This window comes from Phaenicophaeus curvirostris, chromosome 4 (genome assembly GCF_032191515.1).
Source record: "Phaenicophaeus curvirostris isolate KB17595 chromosome 4, BPBGC_Pcur_1.0, whole genome shotgun sequence".
In the NCBI taxonomy this organism is placed as follows: Eukaryota; Metazoa; Chordata; class Aves; order Cuculiformes; family Cuculidae; genus Phaenicophaeus; species Phaenicophaeus curvirostris.
This window is the reverse complement of record NC_091395.1, coordinates 13,619,666-13,644,670: the sequence shown is the minus strand read 5'-3', so window position 1 is coordinate 13,644,670 and position 25,005 is coordinate 13,619,666. Positions and strand designations below refer to the sequence as shown.

The 25,005-nt window shown below is 38.4% G+C and overlaps 1 protein-coding gene across 6 annotated transcripts in view; it reads left to right on the top strand.

Moving 5' to 3' along the window:
* INPP4B (inositol polyphosphate-4-phosphatase type II B) overlaps positions 1–25,005 on the top strand; it is a 323,774-nt gene that overhangs the window by 102,165 nt on the left and 196,604 nt on the right. For 5 of the 6 annotated variants that reach the window (XM_069855285.1, XM_069855288.1, XM_069855287.1 and 2 more), the window contains 3 exons: positions 5,412–5,496; positions 17,403–17,627; positions 19,410–19,454. In XM_069855285.1, the coding sequence (XP_069711386.1) occupies positions 5,412–5,496; positions 17,403–17,627; positions 19,410–19,454 (355 nt within the window). The remainder of the gene's footprint in view (positions 1–5,411; positions 5,497–17,402; positions 17,628–19,409; positions 19,455–25,005) is intronic. The other variant, XM_069855289.1, reaches the window with a different exon arrangement.

Here is a 25,005-nt window from a genome sequence, read left to right as displayed (position 1 = left end):
AGTCTATTCCAAGTACTTACCTGTTCTGCAGGATTTGTTCAGTGACGTAAGTCAACATTTTCCAGAGCGAATACAGATTAGTCGTATTATATTGTCAGTGTTAAGTTGGTATCTGGTAGCAATGCGTGATGGATTAATCACAGAGGGTAGGGCACTTTTTGAAAAAGATAATTTAGTATCTTTCAGTGAGCTGACAGTTTGTACTCTTCGTTATACTGAACTACCAGGTTACAGCCCCTGATCAGATGCTAAGGAAGCACATTCTTCCTTTTCACCCAGCTTGGGTCATAAGCTTTGTGATACTTATTAGGCACAGGATGCGAATATTAATATAGCAGAAGAATAACAAAGAAGACTTCAGATTGCTGAATACTGCTTGCCAACAATTAAAGGGGCATTTTTAATTTCAGAAATTATATGCATGTTTGTCATGCAGTCATTTGTTAATATCTCAAAATTAGACGAGCGTATTTTCATCTATTTAGTAATGGACATATTGCTGTAGAAAAGTGTCGTACCTCCCTACGTTTTAAGATTGTTAGTTTTGCTATTTGTGAATGAAATCACTGTGCCCAATCCTGTTGCTTTTTTCTTGTTCGTATACATATAAAAAAAAAGCTATACTTTAACTGCAGAGTGGTGAACATTATCTGTGCTAAGACTGAAATAGCAAATGTAGGTGGTTAAGTTTATAGCATAGTCAAAAGCCCAACCAGAGCAGGTGGATACATTATTGAGCAAGTATCAATCTGACTAGCTCATTTGCCAGTACCAGTGACGATGTAAAAACTCAGGATCATAGGCAAGTTGTACGTCTTATGCTGTTTTTAATCCCATTTGGACTTCGCTGCTATTGGTTTCGGAGCTAGTTAGGTTGACACTAGGTTATTGTTAGTGCTGTTATGTTGTGTGTGTGTTGCAGACTTTTGGTAACACCCATACCATGCCTATTCACTGTCTTCTAGCTCTCGTCATGAGAAGCTAGCCTTGGGTAGGACTCTGAGACACAGTCAGGATGTATGTACATGATGGAACTAGGGAAGAGTCCCTAATGAGGAGCAGGCACTTGACTTCGCTTTCCTTTCCTGCCAGTTAGGCACTTAGCCTGTAAATTACTAAAAATGGTGCCCAAATACCTGATCTTTGGGTTTCCTCTGTCACCAAGTTTCCCCTTAAGGCTTCTGGTGAAGGCACTAGGTACTTCTTCAAAAAGCAGAGGACAGTGGTGACTTTACAGTCTGTGGCAGAAAGGATGTGGGTTCAGAATAATTTGATGAACTTCACCTGCTGCTACCAGTCCCTTCAGGCAACCAACTTGTCTATTGCAAATATCTGCTTTAACAGAGAGCAAGAACTGAAGCCAATTCTTGTCCCTTGCATTGTGAAAGTATTTTAATTTTTGTTCCCTTGCATACTTTTTTTGTTACTTTTATGCGACACAGGGGCATGGTTTAGAGGTTGATAGGAATGGTTGGACTCGATGATCCTGGAGGTCTTTTCCAACCTAGTGATTCTGTGATAATTTTTCCACTTTATTTCTCTTTTGTTATCTTTCTGTGAAATTTCTGTTTATAACTTGTTTTTATCATAGGAATACTTATAAATGCAGAAAATAAGTGATGTGAAAAGCACAATTAGTAGATTGCTGTATGCAGCATCCCTACTCTATAAGACGTTTGATTTAATTATTTCAAGTCTGCAAAAATAAGCTTTAAAAAAATATAAGCCATGAAATTCATGTACAGACACCAGCCCCTGATTGACTATGGAGGCTTTTTGTAATGTCTTATTAGAAAATGTTTTACTTTCTGTAGTGTTTGGGTTTTTTTCCACAATGCTATAGATTTATTTTTCTACTTCCCTATTTTAACACAGAAGAATTGCTTGGAATGTCACTTCTAATTTTTATCTGTCAGTTTAAATCTAGACTTGACAGAGCTAACAGTAGATTTCCTCTACTCCCAGCAACAAACCTCCTATCGTAAAACCCTTTCATAATGACATTCTTTCCCCCAATGGTGTATCAAGTCAGATCTACAGGAATGTGAAAATAGCTCAAACATGCCACTTTGACAGTTTTGAAAGTTTCTCAGTGCTTTCATTTTTGAAAGCTCTTTTTACTCCTCAGCCCAAAGGAAAAGGGCAGATTGGAATCTTCAATAATGTAGTTCCAAATTCCAGTTGCAATGTAAATTACAAATTTTGTGCAGATAGTTAGAAACACCTGAAAGAGTGTACCAATGTAAGTTCAAATACTGCAGGCTTCCCTTACTGCTGTAGGAGGTGGTTTAATTTTTTTTTTAATGCCCTCTAATGGCAAAAATTCTGTATTTGACTCTATAGGAAAACTTCTCTAAATGTATGTCTTGCGCACAGTGTATCCTTCAGATTGCTTGTGAATCTGCAGGTAAGCACTTGAACGATGGTTGATAGCTTAATAACGTTAAGCTTCCTTTATGTTGAAAGGAGTTGCATACAGTTCACGTAGGTACGAATACTCGGAAGACACCCACTCATGTTTTGGTATGAATGTCTCTTATTTCAGCTTTAGGCGTGGACTCCCCAGGAACCAGGAATGTCTTCACTAGTCTGATTTGAGACTCGTGGCAGTTAAAGCAGATAGGAGTGGATTTAGTAGCACAGTAGTACTTTGGATTTACAACTGTGTAGTGACAGCAAAGCTCGGCCAGTCATTTGGCACACTGAATTAAAAGGGTTTCTGTTCATTCTAGGTTTTGGGCATTATTCTACTTCAGCAATTTTACTAGGATGTTTAAGTTAGATTTATGAATCATTTAATTTCCTGTCAAACCAGTGTTTTAAAACAAGTTCCTGATTTGAGGGGTGATGGGGTGGGTTCTGCTGCCTGTGAACTTCATAATTTTTTTAATGAGAAATTCAGTGCAATTCCTAGTTGCTTTTAGGTATTTGGATTAATCCAGAAAGTTTTAGTAATGATTATCTAAAATTATCAATGTTAGGACAGAAAAATCCAAGATATTGGATTGTAACACATAACTACAGATCTGATTTTGATCCTATGTGCAATGTGTAAAGTCCAGATTGCTAGAAGTGACCCTTTTATTAAAATCAAATCTAGAAAAATCAAGTAATAGCTCCAAATAAAATCGTGTCATGCACTTAGAGAGCCATTTTGGGTTTCTTCAGATACTGAAAAACAAAGCTGATATCAGATACACATAATGGTTCCCTTGATTAAGATTTTGAAATTCCATTTGTAAATAAATTTCTTGTTAGCTTTTTAGTTGTCAGAGCATAGTTCATTTAAATGCCAAAATGTCTGCAACAACAGTAATTCTGAAGATCTTTTTCTTCAATTTTGTGTCAGGATGTGGGAGATATTTTGAAGCAACATGTACTTTCTTTTTGGTAGCTTTCTGGTCTTTCTTCTTTTTTCTTGTTTCCTTTCTTATCCCCCTCACCTACAGAAAAAATAAATGCATATCCTCTGATCACTATACTTGATTGCTTATCTTGGAAAAGCATCCAGATTCATTTGAAATTGGGGAATTATTTCATTCCACCTTCCACTGGTGTAGGGAGTGGAGTAACTTGTCTCTAAAGAGGCTCTTGTACTGCAGCATCTGCTGTCTTAAAATTCAGAAAGCCTGAAATAGTCTGAACCGTCTTCGCTTGTGTTTGTAGTTACTGCTGTTTGTCAGCTGCATTGAGACCAACCTTACGAATACAAATTCTTGTTAATTATTTGATAGTTATTTTTTTGCTAACTACTTGCCAATTTATTTGTATTATACATATGTCTTTCATATACGAGTTTGAATATCAAGCCTCTAGGCCTTGGCAATTATAGTAAACTACATGAAAGCTGTGATTCTTCATTGCTTGCCCCTTTCAGAGTAGCTGTCTTGTCTGAAAGCCAAGCAACAAGGAGGCGGTTCTCTTTTACATGATGACAGACTTCCATTTCCTGCATATATATGTTCTGGAGGAAATGTTAGAGTCCAGAAGGTTGTCACATATGAGCGTTTCATCTGTGGGGCATGAACATCAGGAGAGGAACCCTCTTCTGTAGGGATGAAAAAGGGACAAGTTTTTTTGCTAGAACTGATTGACTATTTTTTGGACAGAAACTGGATAGGAGTCTTTCCACATACTCACAGCTGAGTCTTAAATTGCCTTAGAGCTTTGTTAGTATACAAAATAAACCCCTTCTTTTGGTCATTTTTTTCTGAAAATTTGCCAGCTCTTGAAGGAACTGGGCTGCATTATCTAATTTTCAAGTGAAGGTTAAATGTGAGAGCCGGTTTGTGTTTAAAGATGAACGTGCAAATCTAGGCAAAAAGTTTGAGTCGGATTCTGGCAGAACAAATAGCATGATATAAATGCAGAAAGAGATGTAGATGAGAACTTGTGTATATTAAGGTGATGTTACTAATAGGAACTTTTTTTATGAAGTCATTTGTTAAGTGTCAAATACGTGGAACTAAAGCTCAGGCTTTTGGTTAAATTGGTCCACAATATGAAAAATGTTTCATCTTGAGGATCACTTGGAATAAAGAAGTACTTGAGAAAGAAATGTTAAAATAAAGATTTCCATTAATCGCTGCAGAATCTCACTGAAGTAGAGCAAGAGCTCTGTGGCAGTCAGATTGGGAGCCTGCAAAGAGGAACTGTATGAGTGCGTGTTCTAAGGGTTATTTGTTACCATAAGTTAGGGATAAAAAATGGGTAATAAAAGTTTTAAGGGAAAAAAAGATTAATTCTGAGTGAGTGATTGATAGCTTCGCTTTCCTGAAAAATGAGTCACGCTTACTAAACTAGAAAAGTCTGCATCTTCTCTACAGAGCACTCACAGAAATGATAATGGCAATTTGTATCATATTGCACTCTGCAATAGGTCCATATCACTTGATGTAATTTGAATTGCAGAGTCAGAGACAACATTGAAAGTTTCAAGCAACGATAAAGAAATCCCTTTTAAATGAAAATTGGTGAGAAATGCATTCTGTAAGATTACACGTTATTTTGTTCATTTGAAAATCCCTGCTCTCGGAATAGAATCTGACATTTGATTCTACTTTATTAGTAAATATGGAAGTTGGAATGAGCTGCGCTTCCTTGATTTACTTAGGAATTAGGTGGCACCTAATCTCTTGATTACCTACAATATGAAAAAAATGCCTAACTGCCAAGTTCCTTTTTCCTTGGTTTACTGTATGATCTTTTCCAACAGTTTGAACATTACAGCTCATTGAGCTGGAGAAGGATAGCACAGATCAGTAATTAAAGAATTCCTTTATCCATCTGCCTAGTGAATATTATGTTTTGTTGTCAGTATATCTACGTGTTCTGTTGGCTGTGAACAGCCAAACAGAATGACTCCACAGTCAGGTTCAACAGCCTAACATTTTGTCATCTTTGTCTTGCAGAGTTCTGAAGCCTCTGAAGTGGTAATCCTGGAGCGCTGCTGGATTGTGGAGTTCAGGAGAAAAACAGATGTTTCAATAGTTCTTAGTAAGTAAGACGTGGTTCAATATGTTCAGTGTGATTTTTTTTTTTTTTTTTTGTTATTTCTGACAACAAAAATAGACCACTCAGACAGTGAAACTTTGGTAGAACGTAGCTGAAATATATCCTGTTGTCTGTTAGATGCATACATCTAAACACTGCTTAACTCTGAATTGATGCCTAAAATGAAAACCCTAAAGTTATTCTATAGAAGCTTGATGATCTGGTTTGCTAGATATTGTGTACAATATGCGTTTTACGTTGATGCATAGCCAATTCATCTTATTCTTGAGTGATTAATCATTGCCAGCCTCCCTATTGATGAGAGGATTTCTGTTTTTCTCAGCTCCTATCATCTCTTTATTGGTATAATTTCTAGAAACAGAAGAAAATGGAATCAGAACCATTATTTTAGTGGAAAGATTTGATTTGAGAAAATGGTGACGTAGAGTTTTCTATGCAGGAACTACTCAAATAGTCATCACGTTAGGAAATTTTTCATGATGTGGCTTATTTCTGGTACTACTACAGTTTTTGAGTCCTTAGATCTGTAATGGTCTAAGAGTAGTTTTGGTAGACTAGTAAAACTAGCTACAAAGCAAAAAGGTTATGCTGCGTTTGTGGGCTTGATGGCCAGTTTTATGTTTAATAGATGTTCTTTTTTTTTTTTATACCAAGAAAAATCTCCAGTCCCCTTCGAGGAATATGTTGCATTAATTGTCGTAATTTTTGTCCTCACCTGCTGAAGTGATTCTTTGTATTTGATCACATTTGAGAAGGCAGTGGCTTAAAATGTATTCATTATAAGTTTTATTTTTTCCTGAGTAGTATTCTGAGGAATAGCTCAAATCCTGCATATTTAGCAGTGGAATTAGATCTTATGTCTTGTGCCTGATGTTGAGGCACTGCATCAAAAAGCACTTCTTTCTGAATTTGAAAGCATGGTTTTGCCTGACTGTAACAGCTGAATGATTCCATTGACTCTCAAATTTAGACTTTTCTAATTATGCCCTTGTTGATTCCAATTCACTGATTGGAATCATCAGCTCTATGAGGTGGTGCCGTTACAGTTTGGGTATAAATACAGTCATGTCAGTTCCGTCTAGTACATCTTTCACAATGCTGGAACTTACTGCTGCTGAACTGAACGAAGAAAGCAGTTGTAATTGCTGACGGGATTCTTTCAATTAGCTTCGAAGCCTGCAAAGGCGGCAGTCTCTGTGGCAGCGAGACTGGCAGATTTAAGTCCAAAACCTGGGAAAGTAGACAACAGCAAGTACTGAGTAAGCACTTTGGGCTGCCTGTGGAGGAGGAGACTGTGAATATGTGTGGAGGAAGAAATATACTTGCATAGTTAGGAAAAGAAATTGCTATCTGAGTGTCAGACTTTATTTATTGAGTTTGAAGTGGTTAGAGGTGAGGGTGGCATTTTGACCCGCCTCTAAAAACGTATTAGGGTAGAAAAGAGGAAACAGTACAGAAACCTCCAGGTATTCAGCGCTATGATGAGTGCCTGGGGTGTGACCCCAAAGGAATACAATAGAAGGTAGAGGAAGAGACAGACAGGTAGAGGAGAAATGGATTTAAAACTTGGCAGTCTTCCTGTGCTGGAGAACAAGGACAAGAGCCTGGTTGATGATTTGTTGGATGGGAAGAGAAAAAGAAAGCCAGACTATTATGAGGTATTAGAAGAAAACTGAAGACAAATAAAGATGATATACTATGTACTGAGTGAAGATAAAATACCAAAAGAAGTGAAATAATAATCCATGACTCTGAACCAAAGTCAGAAGATGAGAAAAGCGAAACTCTGGAACTAAGAAGAGAGAACTTCATCAGTGGGGGCTTTGATCTTGAAAAACTAGCTGCATTGTAACAAGAATATATCCATTGGCCACTGGGAGCCAAAAAATGCTCAAAAATGTTTGTGACTTTAAAATATTCAAGTGGAAGCAGGATAGGATGACACACCTCCTCACAATGCCAGATTTCTTGTGGAAGAGACAGAGCTGTGCTAGAACACAAAAGAAGAAGGCGGAGTATTTCTGTGACATTTAACTTGCAGTGTTGCTGGGATTTAACTTGCAGGCCGTGAGATGAAAATCATCTGGTGACTCAACTTGGAACTGCGAGGGGATTATGCACTGAGCTTTTGGCCAGTTGTGTCCATCGTTCTCCGAGTTGGTGGCTGAATTGTAGGAGATGTGAGTAAGGGTGAGAAATGGGGAGATTAACTTGGATATCTAAGAAGATAATGTAATAAAGGGCAGTGGAGTAAACATGGAGGGGGAAAAGGACATTTTCGTGCAATATGTAGTGATATTATGAAGGCTTTCATCGCCTCAGGGTGGTGTCGGCACTGAAACACAAAATGTAAGAGGGCAGGCAGCTGCAGTGGATAATCTTGTCTGTGCTTCAAGTGTAGTGCTTCCAGTGCAGCCTAGCTCAAAAGCTTTCTAAGCAGTCCATGAAAGGGCACAGACGGATTTGTTAGGTGAACTATCGCTCTGTATGTGGCTGATTGCTTCCATGCCCTCATAATGTGAACTAGTTGCTGTTAGCAGAACAGGTCAGACACTGGTGTGAGATGCATCTGATTGAATGTGGCAGTTCACACAAATGTGATTCCTTCCTGAAATCTTGGATGGTGTGATAAGGAGAACATTTCAACCCTTTTGTCCAAAAATACTTTAAACCTGGAAACTGCTGCTGGGCACTGAAATGTTTGAGCAGTGCCATGTTAATTGCCTTGCTTCGGATTCTTCTCAGGAATAACCACCCTGTTCATGCCATCTAAGCTTCCACTTCGTACAATACAGACAAGAATCATGGCCTCACGAGGCACAGAAATACATAATAGTAGCTACTTAGAGAATAACTATGTCTCTGGACCTTGGAAACCCTGCTAAGGGTGGTTACTCTGCTGAGTTTACATAACCAGGGGGCTGCAGTGTAGCTGAGGAGTCTGGGGCTGCCCTGTGCAGGGTTCTGCCACCACAGGGCATTGCTCAGCCCCTCAGCCTGGCTGGTGGTGCCACAGGGAAAGCATGTTTTGGAAAGGGTAAAGTGCTGCCCAGCGGTGAGGGGAGGGGAAAGTGCGAAAAACAGCTCTGAGCACCAAGATGAGAGCAGAAGGAAGGGAGGAGGTGCTGCAGGCAATCAAGCAGAGATTGCCCTATAGCTCCTGGAGAAACCTCAGTGGAAACTCCATAGCTCCCAGAGAAACCTCACACCCCTGCAGCCTGTGGAAAGAGCCAGGGACAAAGTGTGAGGAGGAGGAAACAGCAAAGAGGAGCTGTTATGGACTGACCATAACCACCCCAGCACTCAAACCCTGCTGCTCAGGATGTGGAGAAGAAGAAGCTGGGAGTGAAGTTGAGCCTGGGAAAAAGAAGCAAGTGGAAGTGGGAAGGGTCTTTGTTTCTTCCTAGAGTCAGCGCTATTCTAATATGTGATAATTCTTTTTCCCATGAGATCAGTCTATTCTGCCTATGATGGTAGCTGGTAATGATCTCACTGTCTTTATCCCAATCCAGGAGCGACTTCATTTTTCCTCCCCCGGCCCTGTTGAGGTGGGGGTGTGACTGAACATCTGAGAGGGTGGCTGGCAGCCAGACAAGCTCAACACACCATGGTTAATTTGCATCAGATGTTTTTCTATAAATGTTTTGTCCACTTCCAGATGTGTCAGTGAGCAGGAGATGCAAAAAGATAGGCCACCAGGAATAAAAAGTTGTGTTAATGTTGGTAATTTTGGGTCACTGTTACATTTCTTTGGAATAGGCCAATTAGGGCTGTGTGGCTTTGTTTGAACCTGTCCCAAGAGGAGTTTGAAGTTGACAGCTGTTGTATAGAGCCTCATATGGGTAAGAGTAAAGTAGTCTACGTCTTTTCCTCTGTGTGATATTGTACAACACAAAATTCAGAATGAATCCAGGAGACACAGGCACAATTAAGCAAAATCAGGTGTGAGAGATCATAGAATCATAGAATAACCAGGTTGGAAGAGACCCACCGGATCATCGAGTCCAACCGTTCCTATCAAACACTAAACCATGCCCCTTAGCACCTCGTCCACCCGTGCCTTAAACACCTCCAGGGATGCTGACCCAGCCACCTCCCTGGGCAGCCTGTTCCAGTGCCCAATGACCCTTTCTGTGAAGAAGTTTTTCCTAATGTCCAGCCTAAATCTCCCTGGGCGGAGCTTGAGGCCATTCCCTCTTGTCCTGTCCCCTGTCACTTGGGAGAAGAGGCCAGCTCCCTCCTCTCCACAACCTCCCTTCAGGTAGTTGTAGAGAGCAATGAGGTCTCCCCTCAGCCTCCTCTTCTCCAGGCTAAACAACCCCAGCTCTCTCAGCCGCTCCTCATAAGACTTGCTCTCCAGCCCCCTCACCAGCTTTGTTGCTCTTCTCTGGACTCGCTCCAGAGCCTCAGCATCCTTCTTGTGGTGAGGGGCCCAGAACTGAACACAGGATTCGAGGAGCGGTCTCACCAGTGCCGAGTACAGAGGGAGAATAACCTCCCTGGACCTGCTGGTCACGCTGTTTCTGATACAAGCCAAGATGCCATTGGCCTTCTTGGCCACCTGGGCCACTGCTGGCTCATGTTCAGTCGCTGTCAACCAACACCCCCAGGTCCTTCTCCTCCAGGCAGCTTTCTAGACAGGCTTCTCCTAGTCTGTAGCACTGCACAGGGTTGTTGTGCCCCAAGTGCAGGACCCGGCATTTGGCCTTGTTAAACCTCATGACATTCAAAGACCACCTTTTCTTGATCTGCAAATCTTCTGTTTTTCAGGATAAGATATTCCTTTAAGACTATTAATAACATTACTGTGTGTGCTCCCTTAGTGAGAACTAGGAAGGTAAGAGGTCTGAACATCCAGGTACAGCTAGTGAGATTTAGGGAGGAAGGGAGAGAATAGAGAAGACAAATTTTGGTGTATGGTTAGTTTCATCTGAAATATTTTGCAGGCTATGTGATAAAAAAGAGGCCTGCATATAGGCATACCTTAAGACAACAAGTGTTCCCTTTAGCCATTTGGAGTATGTAAACAAATTAACTTGGAGCTTTTTTTTCCTTCTCTAGCAGTGGCTTGGAAGAGCGGGTCAGAACTGCTGCCTGGTTTAGAGGAATAACTCTAAACCAGGTGGAATAACTGAGGCATGTGCCTGCTCTTCTAGACTTAGGCAGAGAATCAAGATCTCTGAATCCTGCCTTTTTTAAGGTAGAGTGATGGTGCAGGCAGTGATGTGATATACTTTGTTTCATAGAATCATAGAATAGAATCATAGAATAACCAGGTTGGAAGAGACCCACCGGATCATTGAGTCCAACCATTCCTATTTGCAAAGGCCACACTTCGTACTTTCAGTGATTGCTGCAGTACTTCTGTTCAGTGGTCTTGAGATACTGAGGTGGTATTTAAATATTTGTGTGGTCTGCCTTGTTTCCTGCCAATGTGTGGTAATTATTTAATGAAAGGGAAGAAGCAATGTGTGAAATCCTACAGGTATTAAAAGAAACAAAGTTTAATACTGCGGTAGTCAGCCGGGGGTATCACGCTGTATTCATTCCGAATACCTCAGGCTCTGTGAGATTCTGTGGGGACTTAAATGGAGATTATAGAGGTAACTTATATAAGTTTATTTCAGCATACTGAAATAATAATAATAAAAATCACAACAGTGAAGATAAAATTTTTAATTAAATTCTTTATCTTTGATTGAAAGTTTAACTTCCAAAGGAAGATTAGCGTAGCATCATGAGTAACCATAGGGTGATTTCATCACTACTAATTTGAACATGAAATGCATCAGCATATAGAATTCAGTCAGCTTTGTGAATTGGAAGCCTCTGATGTCTGTATTAGAAATATCCTGCGGATATAATTTACGTATCAAAGCTTCCATTCTACTTTTGTTACAGCATATGGTGGTTAGCTGTGATGGTACTTTATATTTTAAAGTGGCAGTAGCTCATTGATACTCCCAACCATTTTCTACTGCTGAGGTAGCAACTGAGAATTACCTTTTGCTAGTGCATGTGAAAATAGAGAGACAACCTTTAACCTTTTTGATCTCTCTTTGCTTATTGGCTTAGAAGGAAAAATAGTGATCCTCTAAAGAGAGGCTGTGATCCTGGGCATTGACCATGTGCTTTGTACTTGTTTTCATTTAAATCCTGCCAGTAATTTCTTTTTCACCCTGTTCAAAATGATATATGCTTATAACTGTCATTAATGAAAATAAAGAAAGTCCTAGAATGTTAGTCTTGTCACTTTTATATGCTTGGTAAAATAAAACAATAAAGCTTCCTAAGGAATAAAAATGAAAATTAATAACAAATGGAAAAGCTTTAAATCCCAAATGTTTTTTCTGTACTCTTGGAAATGTGTGTGTTTTATTTCATTGTTTTATATTTTAGAGCCCTTCCATTAGTCTTCAGTCTATTGAAAGACAAGGTTCAACTCAAATAGCTGCCTACATTTTTTTTTTTTTGATGACTCGAATAATTATTTCTGGCTTCATATAAGCCCAGGTTTCTGTATAAGAGATTATGATTAAACGTGAAGTGCTCTTCAAAAGTTTAAGAGGGATATCAGTAAGATATTTTTTACAGGAAATATGTTTTCATTTTTAAAACAATGGAAATATCAAAGTACTTGCAGAGAAAAGAGGCAATTGAAAAACTCGGGAAATCTGAGCATTATTACAAAATAATGGGAACAGAAAAAGTTATTTGAGGATGGTGGAAATAACACCAAAATATACTTCTGATTTTAGACTGTTGGCTTGGAAGAGTAAAGGCTTTCTAGTGCCTCTGGGGATCTCTCAGGTTGGGTTTTGTTTCGGGGTTTTTTTTTTCTCTATTATTTCCTTGTTTGAAGGCAATTTTATTTGAGCAGGGGGAGGTTGATTTTTTTTTTTTTTTTTTTTTTTTTTATTTGAGCCTCTGAAGTCCTGCGAGACCGTAACTTTCTGTGCTGGCTTCTATGGGAGAAAGTCTTACTGCGATCATGTTTCAGTAAAAGAGTTTACGAATAGAGTCCTGATAAGAAATTTTTGCTTTCCACTCCCTGCTTCCTCAGGTCTTGCCTCCAGTTGTATCTCTGGTACTGAAATAAGGATAAGAGACAAGGAGGGCAAGCTGCTAGAAGGGGATGCTAAGCCCCTGCTGGTGAGGTATCTCCATCTGAGAAAATCTCTGAAGCAGTAGTAGCCACTGAGCCACATTGACTTTCCAAGATGTCAATGTAAGTGATGGCTAGTTCTGCCCACCTTGTGTCGAGGGATGGCCAGTCAGGGATTGGAACACAGTTATATGCTGTGCAAGTTGAACAGTTTCTAGACTACAAAACGTTCCTTCAGAATGTGTGTTTAGCAACTCTGCTGTCTAAATGTATGCGAGTTTGGTCCCAAATGCTACATCCACTTGCTGTAGAGCAAATGCAGAATACTCTGCTACAGAATCTGTTCCCACAGTTTTCACCAGTGATACCTTGGTGTTAGCTTGCTTCTGCTGTGCGGTCCAAGTGCTAGTTGGCATATCCAAGTGTCAGTGCTTACATTTAGAGACCACTCTGTAAATTAAAATGAATAATATATGATTTTCTCCACGCTCGCCTCTCTGCTTCCACTTCACCCTCCTGAGGCTCTTAGCTGTAAGCATTAATTTCTTTTCAACTGGACAGTTCAAAATTGAACTAACAGTGTAGAGATATGAGAAGAAACACTTTGACAGCTTGATATTATTGCAATTTTGACTGGTATTTAATGGCAAATACGAAGAGTATGCCTGATACAGTTTGATTTGCTCTTGTAGGAACGTAAGTCACGCTATTCTTGCTTTCAAGCTCTCTGCTAGGTTCCAGGAAACAAATGAGATATCTTGGGAAACACTGATACAAGACTTTGTAAAATATTGATTTAGACAGTGATTTTGTTTAGATAGATACAAATCTACTGTCAGGACAAACACTATCAGATTACTGTATGTTACATTATTATTTCAGTGCCTGATTTCAGAATCTTTCTCTTTGTTTCTGTTTTTTGAGTGTATGCAAACTGTCAAAAGGTCCTACGTTGGTTTTCTAGGTATATATACCCTCTTCGGTTCAAGAAGAGAAAGGGATAAAGACAGATCTATATGACATTTTGCTTTGAATATAGGGCTGACAAGTAGAATATTTAACGAAGAAGTTTGTTTTGCTTATTAACTGTATGAATGTCTTCCCTAGGTTTATGCCGCTGACCTTTAAAACCTACTGGGGTGTCCAGCACTAAGATGAGAATTACTTTTCTGCTGTTGCAGAAGCCCAAGTAGATAGACCAAAAATCTTAATGCTGTATGTTCTTAGGTCTTGCATGATTACTTTTTCAAGAGTTGTATCATAGAACCATAGAATGGTTGAGTTTCCTTAAAGATCCTCCAGTTCCAATGCTGCTGCAGCGGGCAAGAACACCTTTCACTGGATCAGGTTGCTCAAAGCCTTATCCAACCTGGCCTTGAACACCTCCAGGGATGGGGCAGCCATGACTTCTATGGACAATCTGTGCCAGTGCCTCACCACCCTCAGGGGAAAGAATGTCTTTCTAATGTCTCGTCAAAATCTCCCCTCTTTCAGCTTAAAACCGTTACCCGTCATCCTATCACTACATTCACTGATAAAAAGCTCCTCCCTAGCTTTCCTGTAGACCCCCCTTAAGTACTGGAAAGCTGCTCTAAGGTCTCCCTGGAGCCTCCCTAGGCTGAACAACCACAAACTAGGAATGCACACCAGATAAATGACTTCTCTCACTGAAGTCAATATTAACTGTTCCCAAAAGGTCAAGATTTCTTTTCCAAAACTAACACATAGTAACTCATGTCAGCAATAATAGAACATATGAAAGGGTGATTGTGTACCTATTTTTTTCTATAGTAACTCCTTAATTGTAAAGTGCTCTTGTCCACCTATGAATTACTCCTGCATTTAGAGTGTTTTGATACAAATGTACTTCAGCTATGTCCACCATTCATTTGAGGCCTTCATTATATTTGTGGATCTGTTAGTTGTATTTTCAGTTAGATTCATTTCAGCTAAGTTTTGTTTCCATATTGAAACTTGAAATTAAGTGTCTGAGCTTGTTAGGGGTTACTGGATCTGATTGAAAATAACAGTCAACAGAACAGTCTGTGAGAGAAGAGCAATGAGATGATGATCTTCATTATGTAAATAAACCTGTGTGCTCCTTTACTGCGACAGAGGTTTTTGCCAATGTGTGTTTTGGACATTGTTTCTTTTAGTATGTGAACTTGTACGTAAACATGACATGCACTGAAACAATGTGTGAAATATATGACTTACTAACGGTTGGATCTGAAGAATGAAATGTTCTACATTAGCAATGACGAATGTTTCAGATATTTTCAATATGCTTTTCAGACTTTAATTTGGCTATCAGAGTATTCTAAAGATCTAAATATAGCCGACTGCAGTGTTTTGAAGTGATAGTTTAGAGTGAATTTTCAGATCTCAAAACTGGCACCTGTTAGATCAGAATACAGTGAATTATGCCCACTCCTACTGCATTTCATATCCATTTCTGGTTCCATGCATATTAAGGGTGATTCAGTATGCCTTTTGTGCTTAGCAGTCTAATTTCCACAGCTAAGAGGTAAACATAAATAGCATGATTTCAATTGCAAAACACTGATTTCCTTCCAAAGCAGATGTTTTCTATCTAGCCGGTGGTAGACTATTTCAAGGCAAGATCACTGTTCCTGTTTTCATTTAGAAATAAAGAAGAGAAAGTTTAGAAAAGAGCACCTTGATATATTTTTATTTTGGTTGTTAAGTGTTGGCTAGTTTGTCTGGAAGTTTTCCCTTAGCTCAGGTGTCTTGGTTATCCAGCCTGCTTCTATTAAAATTGTCTGTGCTTTTAAAGGCTGAATAGTACAAGCAGTTGTTTTACATGCCTGTAAATACATATATATTTTTTTTTGTTTGTTTTCATTACAATAACTTTTGGTTAATTTTGGTGTTGATGCTCATCGACTACGTGCCTCTTCTTTCCGTTCTTTTTTTCTCCACCGTTAGTTCCAAAATACTGTGAAATAAAACCAAACTTTTGAATTGTTGGTGCCAGTGACAGAAAGGAGTAGAGAACTGTGCTGTTGCAGATCTCACTGGAGGAGCAGAGAAGTTATTAGCTTTTCTAATCACCAGTCTTCTTGAAGGCTAATGCCTTCATGGTTCAGATGCAATAGCAGATCACATGAGAGATTATAGCTGTAACTTTTGTCTCTAGAGTCATCTTTGACAAACAGTGAAGCTCACTGTCTCCAGGTTTGGTCACTCAAGACAAGTATGTGTTTTGTGTGTAAGCAAGGATCTGATGAAGACATGCAGCAACCTCAGAGTTTGATTATTCTTATCTGAAGAACTGAATACCTTGATTTCTGACTAAGCCAGGGCTAGAGGCAAGAGTTTGAGTCCTTATTAACACTTCTTAAATTGCCTGTGAAGCCACAAAGGTATTCCCTCTCTTTCTGCTGCTCTTTCCAGTCTTTCTTCATGAGTTCTGTAGTCCAACTGGCATGTGAAATCTTATCCAGCATTCTTAGCAGCAGCTGCAGCCACACAGTTGGATTTCCTTAGATCCACCCCCAGACTGAAAAACTGTCTCACCTCTACAGGGATTCGTGCTAGTACAGTTTAAAGAGGCTTTTGACTTGAGGTTTGCATCTTTTGTTCCCCTATAACATTAAAAGCAGAGTTAATTGTAGGTAGCAGATGCTCAGTTTATGAAGTGCAAACAGGTTTAGAATAACAAAAGTGGGTAAGTGCCCAAGGTTAAATAATAAAGTTAGTATAAAGGAATTTAAGTTCACATTATATTAAAAAGAAACTTCTCTTTTTTTGATTTTTGAACTAAATATGAAAATAGCTAAGTGTTCTGTTTCATCCAGTTATATGATCTATAGATTATTTTGGTCAAAATGATTTTTATGTCCAACCAAATACTTCAGTCCTTATTAATACAATAGCACAGGTGTTTTGTAGACTTTTATATTTCTAAATTGGTTGGTAACTTCTTTTAAAGAGGCATTGATTTTCCTTTCTTTCCCAGTTTGTTCTTCTCAGTGTGTGTCACACCAAATGTCACATTGAATTTATGACTCTGTGAAGCCATCTATACTGCAGAATTTTAAATGCCTGAGAGGAGTTTTTCCTTCCTTTCTTGCTAATTTTAATCAAATGACTGACCCCTGCAGCTTACCTGGGTTCTTTGAGAGCTTCAGCTTTTTTTTTCCCCCCCTTTTTCATTTGTTCTTGGAAAATTTGATCATTAAACAATTACACTTCAGGCAGAACAGCAAAGGATACGCATGGATAGTAATGAGGTCAGAAGCTCACACATACAACCTGTTGGGTCTTCACAGAGGAGCTGTGTCTTGCCAAATTATCTGCATGTGTTGGTGAGCAGCATTCTGGCAAGGATGAATGAGAAGCTGAGCATAAAGAGAAGCTCTAATAGAGGAAATGATGGACGCATTTTTTCTGATGAATCCCTCTGTCAGTCAGAACCATGTCTGATGCCCCAGCTAAATCAAATTCTTGCTCAAGTTAGCAGCTCTGATAGCTACCTGCTAGGCTGCAGAGTCTGTTCTGAAATAGAATTTCTCATTTTGATTTGATTCTGCTGCCTAGTTCAGCAATATGTTAATTTCTTTTGGAACCACTCTGTGCATAGACTTAGTACTGAACTGAGCATGAAAGAACTGAGGTTTGATTCAAGAGGTAGATAGTTCTGCGACCATGAAAATAAATTTGTGTATAGTAGTTTTAATTGTATGGGACATCAATGTTTTCATCATCTCCATATTGAGTCAGAGCTCCTAAAAACTGTGTTTATATTTTCCGAGTACAGAATTTCAGAGTGGAGAACCGGATCTTTACCTTGAAGCTGCATCAAAGCCAGATTGTGAATCTTGGGCTGTGGCACTGGGACAAGCAAACTCGGAAGGTTTGCGAGATAAAATTCAGCAGCTCCGAAGGCTGATCATGGAAATCAAAGGAGAGAGATCATCAGATGAAACACGGCAGTTTCTCCCTTCATCCCAAGTAGACAGTCTAGGAGAACCACAGTTTACAAGTAAGTGCATATGCTCATGTTATTGAGTAGTACGATAAAAATGGCCTACGTTCTGTAGAAGAGTAGATGGTGCCACAAACAGGGGCTGTAATACTGTTTAATTTGTTGCTTAGCAAAGTGCAGTTGTAGAGGAAGAAAACTGATGAAAATCATCTTTAAATATCATTACCTGATGTGTTTTGATTTATGCAGATAATCTCCAGGGGAACAAATGTGTGATTACTGTGTTTTTCAGGTTGTTTCTAATCTGTTTTCTTCATAAGGCTTAGAAGTTGTCCAATTATTTTTTCCTCTTTTATTACCTATATGAACACAAGCTACCATTTAAAATATAGTCTGATAACTTTGATAAATGATAAAGCTTTAGTGATACTTAAATTAGTATCACAGATTGATTTTTTGTGATATAAAGACACGTAGCTGTATGCTGAGTCATTTTGCAAGGGAGTCTGGGCACTGTATTTCAGTTGCCCAGTTACTTCATCAAGTCTGTATTCAAGATACTCATAAAGGTGTTCCAGACCAATATGCTGACTCTGCTGGTGGAAGAATTCATCTCAGAAATTTGTTATAGCTCCATTTATATACATACATGTATATACGTATATGTGTGTGTGTATATATATATATATATTAGTTGTTATTTCTTACTGAGCAAGACTTTTCCAAGCTCTTCAGCTGTCATTTTTCTTGCACAGGCTTGAATAGTTACCCATAGTAAATAAGAACAGTGTGAATCTAGACCTATTCAGGAACATCAAGTTTTCATGAAACAGGAACAGTTGTAACTTATGATGAGATATTTTGTGTTGATTTTTGGGGGTGTTTGTTTGTTTGGCATTTTTGTGTTTGGTTCTTGTTGTTTTTGTTGTTATTTTGTTTCTTTTTAATTTTTAATCAAAATTTTACATTCCAGTCCATATACCAACTTTGATGCTTTCCACCTGACTGATTTAGTTGTCAATGCTGACGAATACTTAATGCTTGCTGGAGACAATACGTAGATATCAACAATAGAGTTTAATTTCTTTAAGATTTACTGATACTGTAGAGATCCAGTTACTTCCTGCAGGGGGTAAACAACTCGGTGTTATTTATGTATTCTTCATATGTTTCTCTTGTTGCAGCTTTGTGGTTCGCTCCTTTATCCTAGTGCATTAAAAAAAACATTGCCCTTTACAATAAAATATGCACTAGAACATAATTCCTTCAAGGAGGGAATGAAAATGTTCTTATTGATCTTGGTATATGAAAAAAGGAGTTCATGTGCTTTTTCCCAATAGAAAGATGTTGATTTTGTTACTTTACAATTTATATAGGTCAGTAACATAGTGATACTTTTTACTATATTAACCTAATCTACAAACTTTCACAGAACATGTTTTTGTTTCCATATTTGATGTGATGCAATAACTACTTAAAAATGAGTTGTTAGATTTAATATTTCTCCAACAGATACATAGTTGTCAAGATAAAAAAACCCTTAGAAGTAGTCCAAGTACCCACCCATGGAAGATTGTGTTGGTATTTTTTTTTTCCTTAGTTTCCTGTCTGAGCAACAGAAAATTTCTATAGAAAAGAAAAGTCTTCTTCAAAAGTACCTTTTTTCCAGCAAATATTTCCTGCAAAGGTCTCTTTTTACTATATATTTGTAACATAAGACATGACTCTGGTGGCAACGGCATGTAGTTAGATTAGGCATGTGACACTTTTACTGTGCATTAGAAAGCTAGACATGGAAATTAAATTATTTCTAATAATTTATTTTCTCAACCTTTAAAGGTATTCAGAGAATTGCGAATGAGCCAAAGCTGGAGTTCAGTCTTGGTAAGATACAATTTTAACTTCTTGGAATTGCAATGGCCTGTGTTTATCAAGAGTTTATATAGTGTTATATATTGCAACACATGACCTGTTCAAAAGCAAGTAGAACAGCCTTGGTTCCTTTAGGTAGGAGAAGTGCCTGTCCATGTCTTTGAAGTCCTGACTTGAGTTATTTCAACCAAGTAAGAATCTGAAGATCTAGTGAGTTTTCTAATGCTATGCTGCTCTACCAAGCTGAAGATCTGCCTAAGAGCTTTATGAATGTTGTTTATGAAATACTACTAATTTGCGACAAAACAGATAAGATGGAGTTCTTAAAAAGATATTTCATTCATCTAAAATCACTGTTCCTTTAGAATAAACATTTAGGTAAAAACATGGATTATTATTTTGTAGAGGAGAGTCAATGTAAATGTTTACATGATTTTCTCTTTTGATATTTAGTATAAGTAATTAATGTATGAGAGCTGTCTGTTAGTATAGTGTGTATATATAGTATATATTAGTCTGTATAGAGAGCTTTGTTTCAGGAGATGTTCTGTCAGCTCAGTCCTCCATTTCTATTCAGAGGTATACAGCATGATTAAGACTGCTCAGTGAGTCAAGCAAGTTAATTGAATGCTCCTGTGTTTGTAGTACAAGAAAAAAGTGCGCAATATTTGCTGCCCAAGCTGTGCCATTTGGAAAGGAAATAGGAAAATTGTCAACTTTTTCATTGCTCTTTCAGTGCAAAAAGTTTGAAGCTTCTGAAATAGGAAGTGAAACAATTATTTACTGTAGAAGCACTAAGTATAATAATTCCCAATCAGAAATCAGAATACTAGCTAGATTTAATTAATGGTTGTTCTCAGTGATCTTAAGTTTTTTTCCGACCTGAATGTTCCTGTGATTATTCCCAGCTCCTGTGTATGGTAAAATAACACAGCTGTAAATAATGTCTTTTGAAATACCTGGTGCTGTGTACTGCATGCATTCTGAAATGACTAAAACTTGTCCAATTTGTTATAGTGTGTCGCATCTATATACCTGCTAATATGCATCTTGTTCTGTAGCTCTACACTGAGAAACTTCTCTTCAGTGCTATTCAATAGCTGTTATATTTACTCTGGTAGAAAGACTTTAAAACATATATTGCTAAAGTGTGTGTGTATGTGAGGGAAAGGGGAAAAAGACGTTTGTGAACAGAGCATTCTAAAAAAGTCTATCAAACTTGACTATTTGGAAAATTTAAATTATGCACAAACAACTCCTCCTCAGAACTTCCCCAACATGGCAAACAACATGGCATCAGTGACATGCCTGCAGGTTCTTGCCTTGCTCATTCCATTGTGGTAGCCTGTTTTCCAGCCCCATCCTTTGAACTGGGTTACACTTGGCTTGTGCATTGCTGAAACTCTGCTGATTTAAAAGCTTACACCCTATAAAGCTGTGCACTGTGAGCCAGATGCGGTTCTGTCTGATGCAATCATTTATAGATTCCTTTAACTACATCTGGAAGGCTTTACCTGTATGCCTTTTGAATACTAGGCAGTTAAAGCATTATAAGAACTTTGTCAGGTAGGAATTATTTTCTGCAGGGAATTGTTAAATGCTGGCATGGAAGAAAGGCCTAGTTCTCCTTTTGGGAATTACTGCGCTCTATTATTTAAGAGTGATATTAGCTTCTTTTGTGCCTTTCTATATGTGTTTTACAGATGATGTGGCTGTAGTATTTGGGCATGGTTAGTAACTGTCATGCTTCAGTGATAACAAACTCCTAGAATGACCCTGCTGTGGTGTAGGAGAGGGAAGAAGGTGTTACAGGTGGTGACTGCAAATTAGATGAACCATACTTTAGGATAGGTTGCTTTCAGTGATAAATAGGCCACAGCGGGGAGAAGTCTAAAAGTGATGTTCCGATTTATTTGGGCTCAAGTTGCATGGAGCTGTCTTCACTCATGGTGTCAGTTGTTTCTAGTAGGAATGTATGTTCTGTGGTTTGTTCTGCAGGGTTATTGATTGAGTCATTGAAGCTCTGTGAGTGATCTTATACGGCTAGCAAGTGTAAGAGTGTAAACCTCTTGGTTTTTGAGTGGTGTTCTTAACCAATGTCATAAGTCAGGGATATTTAGCTGTGTAAATCTGTAAAGCTGATTCTTCATGTCCAAAAATAATACTAAAGATTTACAAAAAGCACAGCTGCATTAGGGGGATCCACCTTCAGTGACCAAGTGATCCATGGAGGACTTCAATTTTATCGTAACAGTTAGCCACTGGAATATCAACATACCCATGCAAGCCACCTCCTGGCTCCAGCCACCCCAATGATGACTACTGTGCTACTCATATGTGTACAAAAGTACAAGCATACAGCAGATTTGGCCCAACCAGCCAGTTAAGATACCTCTCACAAGGGCAGCCATCAAGATGCCTTCTGTGCTGTTCAGCTGGTTATTGATAGGGCTGGAAGGAGCTATTGCTCTCATAGGCTGGTCCATGCGTCTTGGAAGCACGTGCTACCTTGCTGTGCCAGCTAAGCCAGATGGCTCCCCCTTGGCTGCTGGCCAGCCAAGAGCACTGGTTGGCTGATCTCACCTTTTGAAGGCTTCGTTTATGTCAAATTAAAGGCTTGGCATTAGCTTTAGCTAATCAAGGACTTCCAAGACCTTTCTGTGAGGTGTAACAAAGCGTGGTAAGCAGGTATGAGAGAGATTTGCTGCAAGCAAGCACACTACTGCTCTGTGTGGCTGGTTTAGGTAACCAAATCTTAGGGCTCTGTAGAGACATCTCAGCTTGATTAGACTCATCTTTAGCATTTAGAATGTGGAAGGAAAATCTAACAGTTAATAACCTTTAAAACGGGACTCTGGCCCAGAAAAAAGGGCTTATATCTATAAATTTGTTAATATGCATTATACAAACAATATTTTTATCAGTTAAGTAGCACATATATTTATGCAAATAGACTTTTGATTATATCAGTTAATATATGTTTTTAACTGTGTTAAGTCATTGTCATTTATAGTGTAATTGTACTTTGCAACTCCCCTGTCACTAGTTGGTTAATAAATAACATTCAGAAATGGAACTCTCCAGTAACTTAAACAGAATACAGCTTTTTAATATTTGGGTGCTGCCTAATATGTGAGCTTATTTAGATACCCTGTCCCTAAATTAACTGCTTTTTGACATTTGAAAGTCTGATAAATTAATTCTGAAATCATGTTATTACAAAGGCTTGCTAGATGCTTGTGTTCTGTTGTGGTAGTTAATTTTCTGCTTTCTATGTCTGTAACACTTCGGAAAGTGTTCTTGCTATAAATTGTCCAAAATATTGCCTCGCTTTTATTTCTTTTTAAAGTTCAGTAGACTTTTTTTTGTTGAGGTTAAAGCAAATGATAAAACTCTTCTGAATTACAGCTTCCCACCACATTACACTCAGCATTTTTTTGGATCTTCTAACATTCGTTATTTTGGAGTCAGAGCTTCCTCTAGACCAAGAATTCATTTTTTTTTTCATTTTTCTGAGGATTCTTTGGAAATATAGCTGGGGTTTGAACATGGTGACTGTTGGCAAGTTTTACTTTTCAAATTTCATCTTGTTGTTTGGCTTTTCCGGTTTTTCCATTCTGCATGCTGTTTTATAAAGCACTAGGAGGTAGCACATGCTGATCTCTGCCGAGTCTGGAGTAGAAAGGAGGAACAGAGTAAAAAGAAGGAAAACAGATCTTGGGCCTAAATAGCAAAACAATCTAACAAACAGTGAGGCTTCTAAGAATCTTTCTTGTGACTTTGACGTGCACAGGTTTAGTTCTTCTTTGGAATTCTGTTTTGGAGTTACTGTTCTTGGTTGCTGCTTTAAAATATCCCAGCCCTTGAGTCTCAGATCTAACTAAAACTGGTGTAAGTTCCCGACTTCCTATTTATTTTGATGCAGTTATCTTGTGATATGTGAACTTAGCTGAAGTATTGTGTAATAGTTTTAATGGGAAATTTATGATATGCATATTGATGAACTCTACTGTGAATTCTTTAAGAGCTGGTATGTCTAAAGGTGTTTGCATTTACTTGATGGCGAACTGACAAAGTAGCACAAGATAAGTCAATAATTGGAAACATAAGGGAGCAGGGCAGAAGGCACAGTTGGCAAGGTGCTCAAACATGAATTTGGTAATGAATGTGATGTTTATATGGAGAAATACACTTGAGAAAAGTAAGTCTGAAAGTAAAGTTTTTTACCCCCTCAATGAGGAGTAGAATTAATTTTGATACGTTTCAGTGGTTTTGACTTTGTTGAATTGGTTAGAGTTAGGATGAGAGCAAAAGATATTGCAGTTGTGGGTGTAATATAATAATCTAGATGGAAAGGAATGTCTCTATGGATGGTACATGTTTATTCAGGTTCTCATTTCAATGAAAGCACCTGTGTAGCATTTCCAAAAGCATTTGGTTTCTTTGATGTATGTTAGGGCAGCGAGGTTCGATGGACTGTCTTAATGTCCCAATAACCTCTGAGGTACTAATAAACTCTGGATACTCTATACAAGGTATAGAATAAAGTAAATCTCAGTTATATCTTTTTACAGAATCTCATTAAATAGTACACAATTCATAGAAAACCTTGTCAAGTAGGTGAAAAAATAAACGCCAAAAAAAAATTAACTTTTAATTCTTTCATTTTACCAAATAGTGGGTTGATACAAGAACTGTCTACCTGTAAATGCACAAGTCTTTCTTCACTGTCTTATGTTTCCCAGAGTAATACCATGATAGCATTTAACTCTGCATTCTGAACCTCAGTGGTACGTTGATGCTGCTCAAAGACCATGACTAAATGTTTTTTCCAGTTCTGAAACATAATCTGGAGCTTTTTCAACTGCAGCTGTTCCTAAAAGAGTGTTAAGCAGAAATACTTTTTTTATCCATATCACAAACTTGGCGTCAGTGTACTGATCTAGCTGAGTTTTCTCATCTAACTTCTGGTTAACCTTCTGGTTCATCATGTTATGAGTTGATGGATAACTGATACTTTGTGTTAGCCGAATTAAAAAAAAAAATCATCATAACACTTTTTAGTAACTTCTACAAGACAAGTGGTCATTTCTCTATGAATAAGACTCAAAGTTTTGCATTATGCTGAAGGGTGTGCATCATTCCAAGAAAGCCATTAGCGTCTTGTCTATTATCAGAAATGGTGGTGCCAGCAGGACCAGGGAAGTGATTCTGTCCTTGTACTGAGCACTGATGAGGCTGCATCTCAAATACTGTGTTCAATTTTGGGCCCCTCACTACAAGAAAGACATTGAGGTTCTGAAGTGCATCCAGGGAAGAGCAATAAAGCTGGCGAAGGGGCTGGAGAATAAGTCTTAAGAGGAGTGGCTGAGGGAACTGGGGTTGTCTAGCCTGGAGAAGAGGAGGCTGAAGAGGTTGTAGAGAGGTGAGCGTTGGTCTCTTCTCCCAAGCAATAGGTGATAGAACAAGAAGGAATGGCCTTAAGCTACATGAGCGGAAGTTGAAATTGGACATTAGGAAAAAATTCTTCACAGAAAGGGTCATCAGGCATTAGAACAGGCTG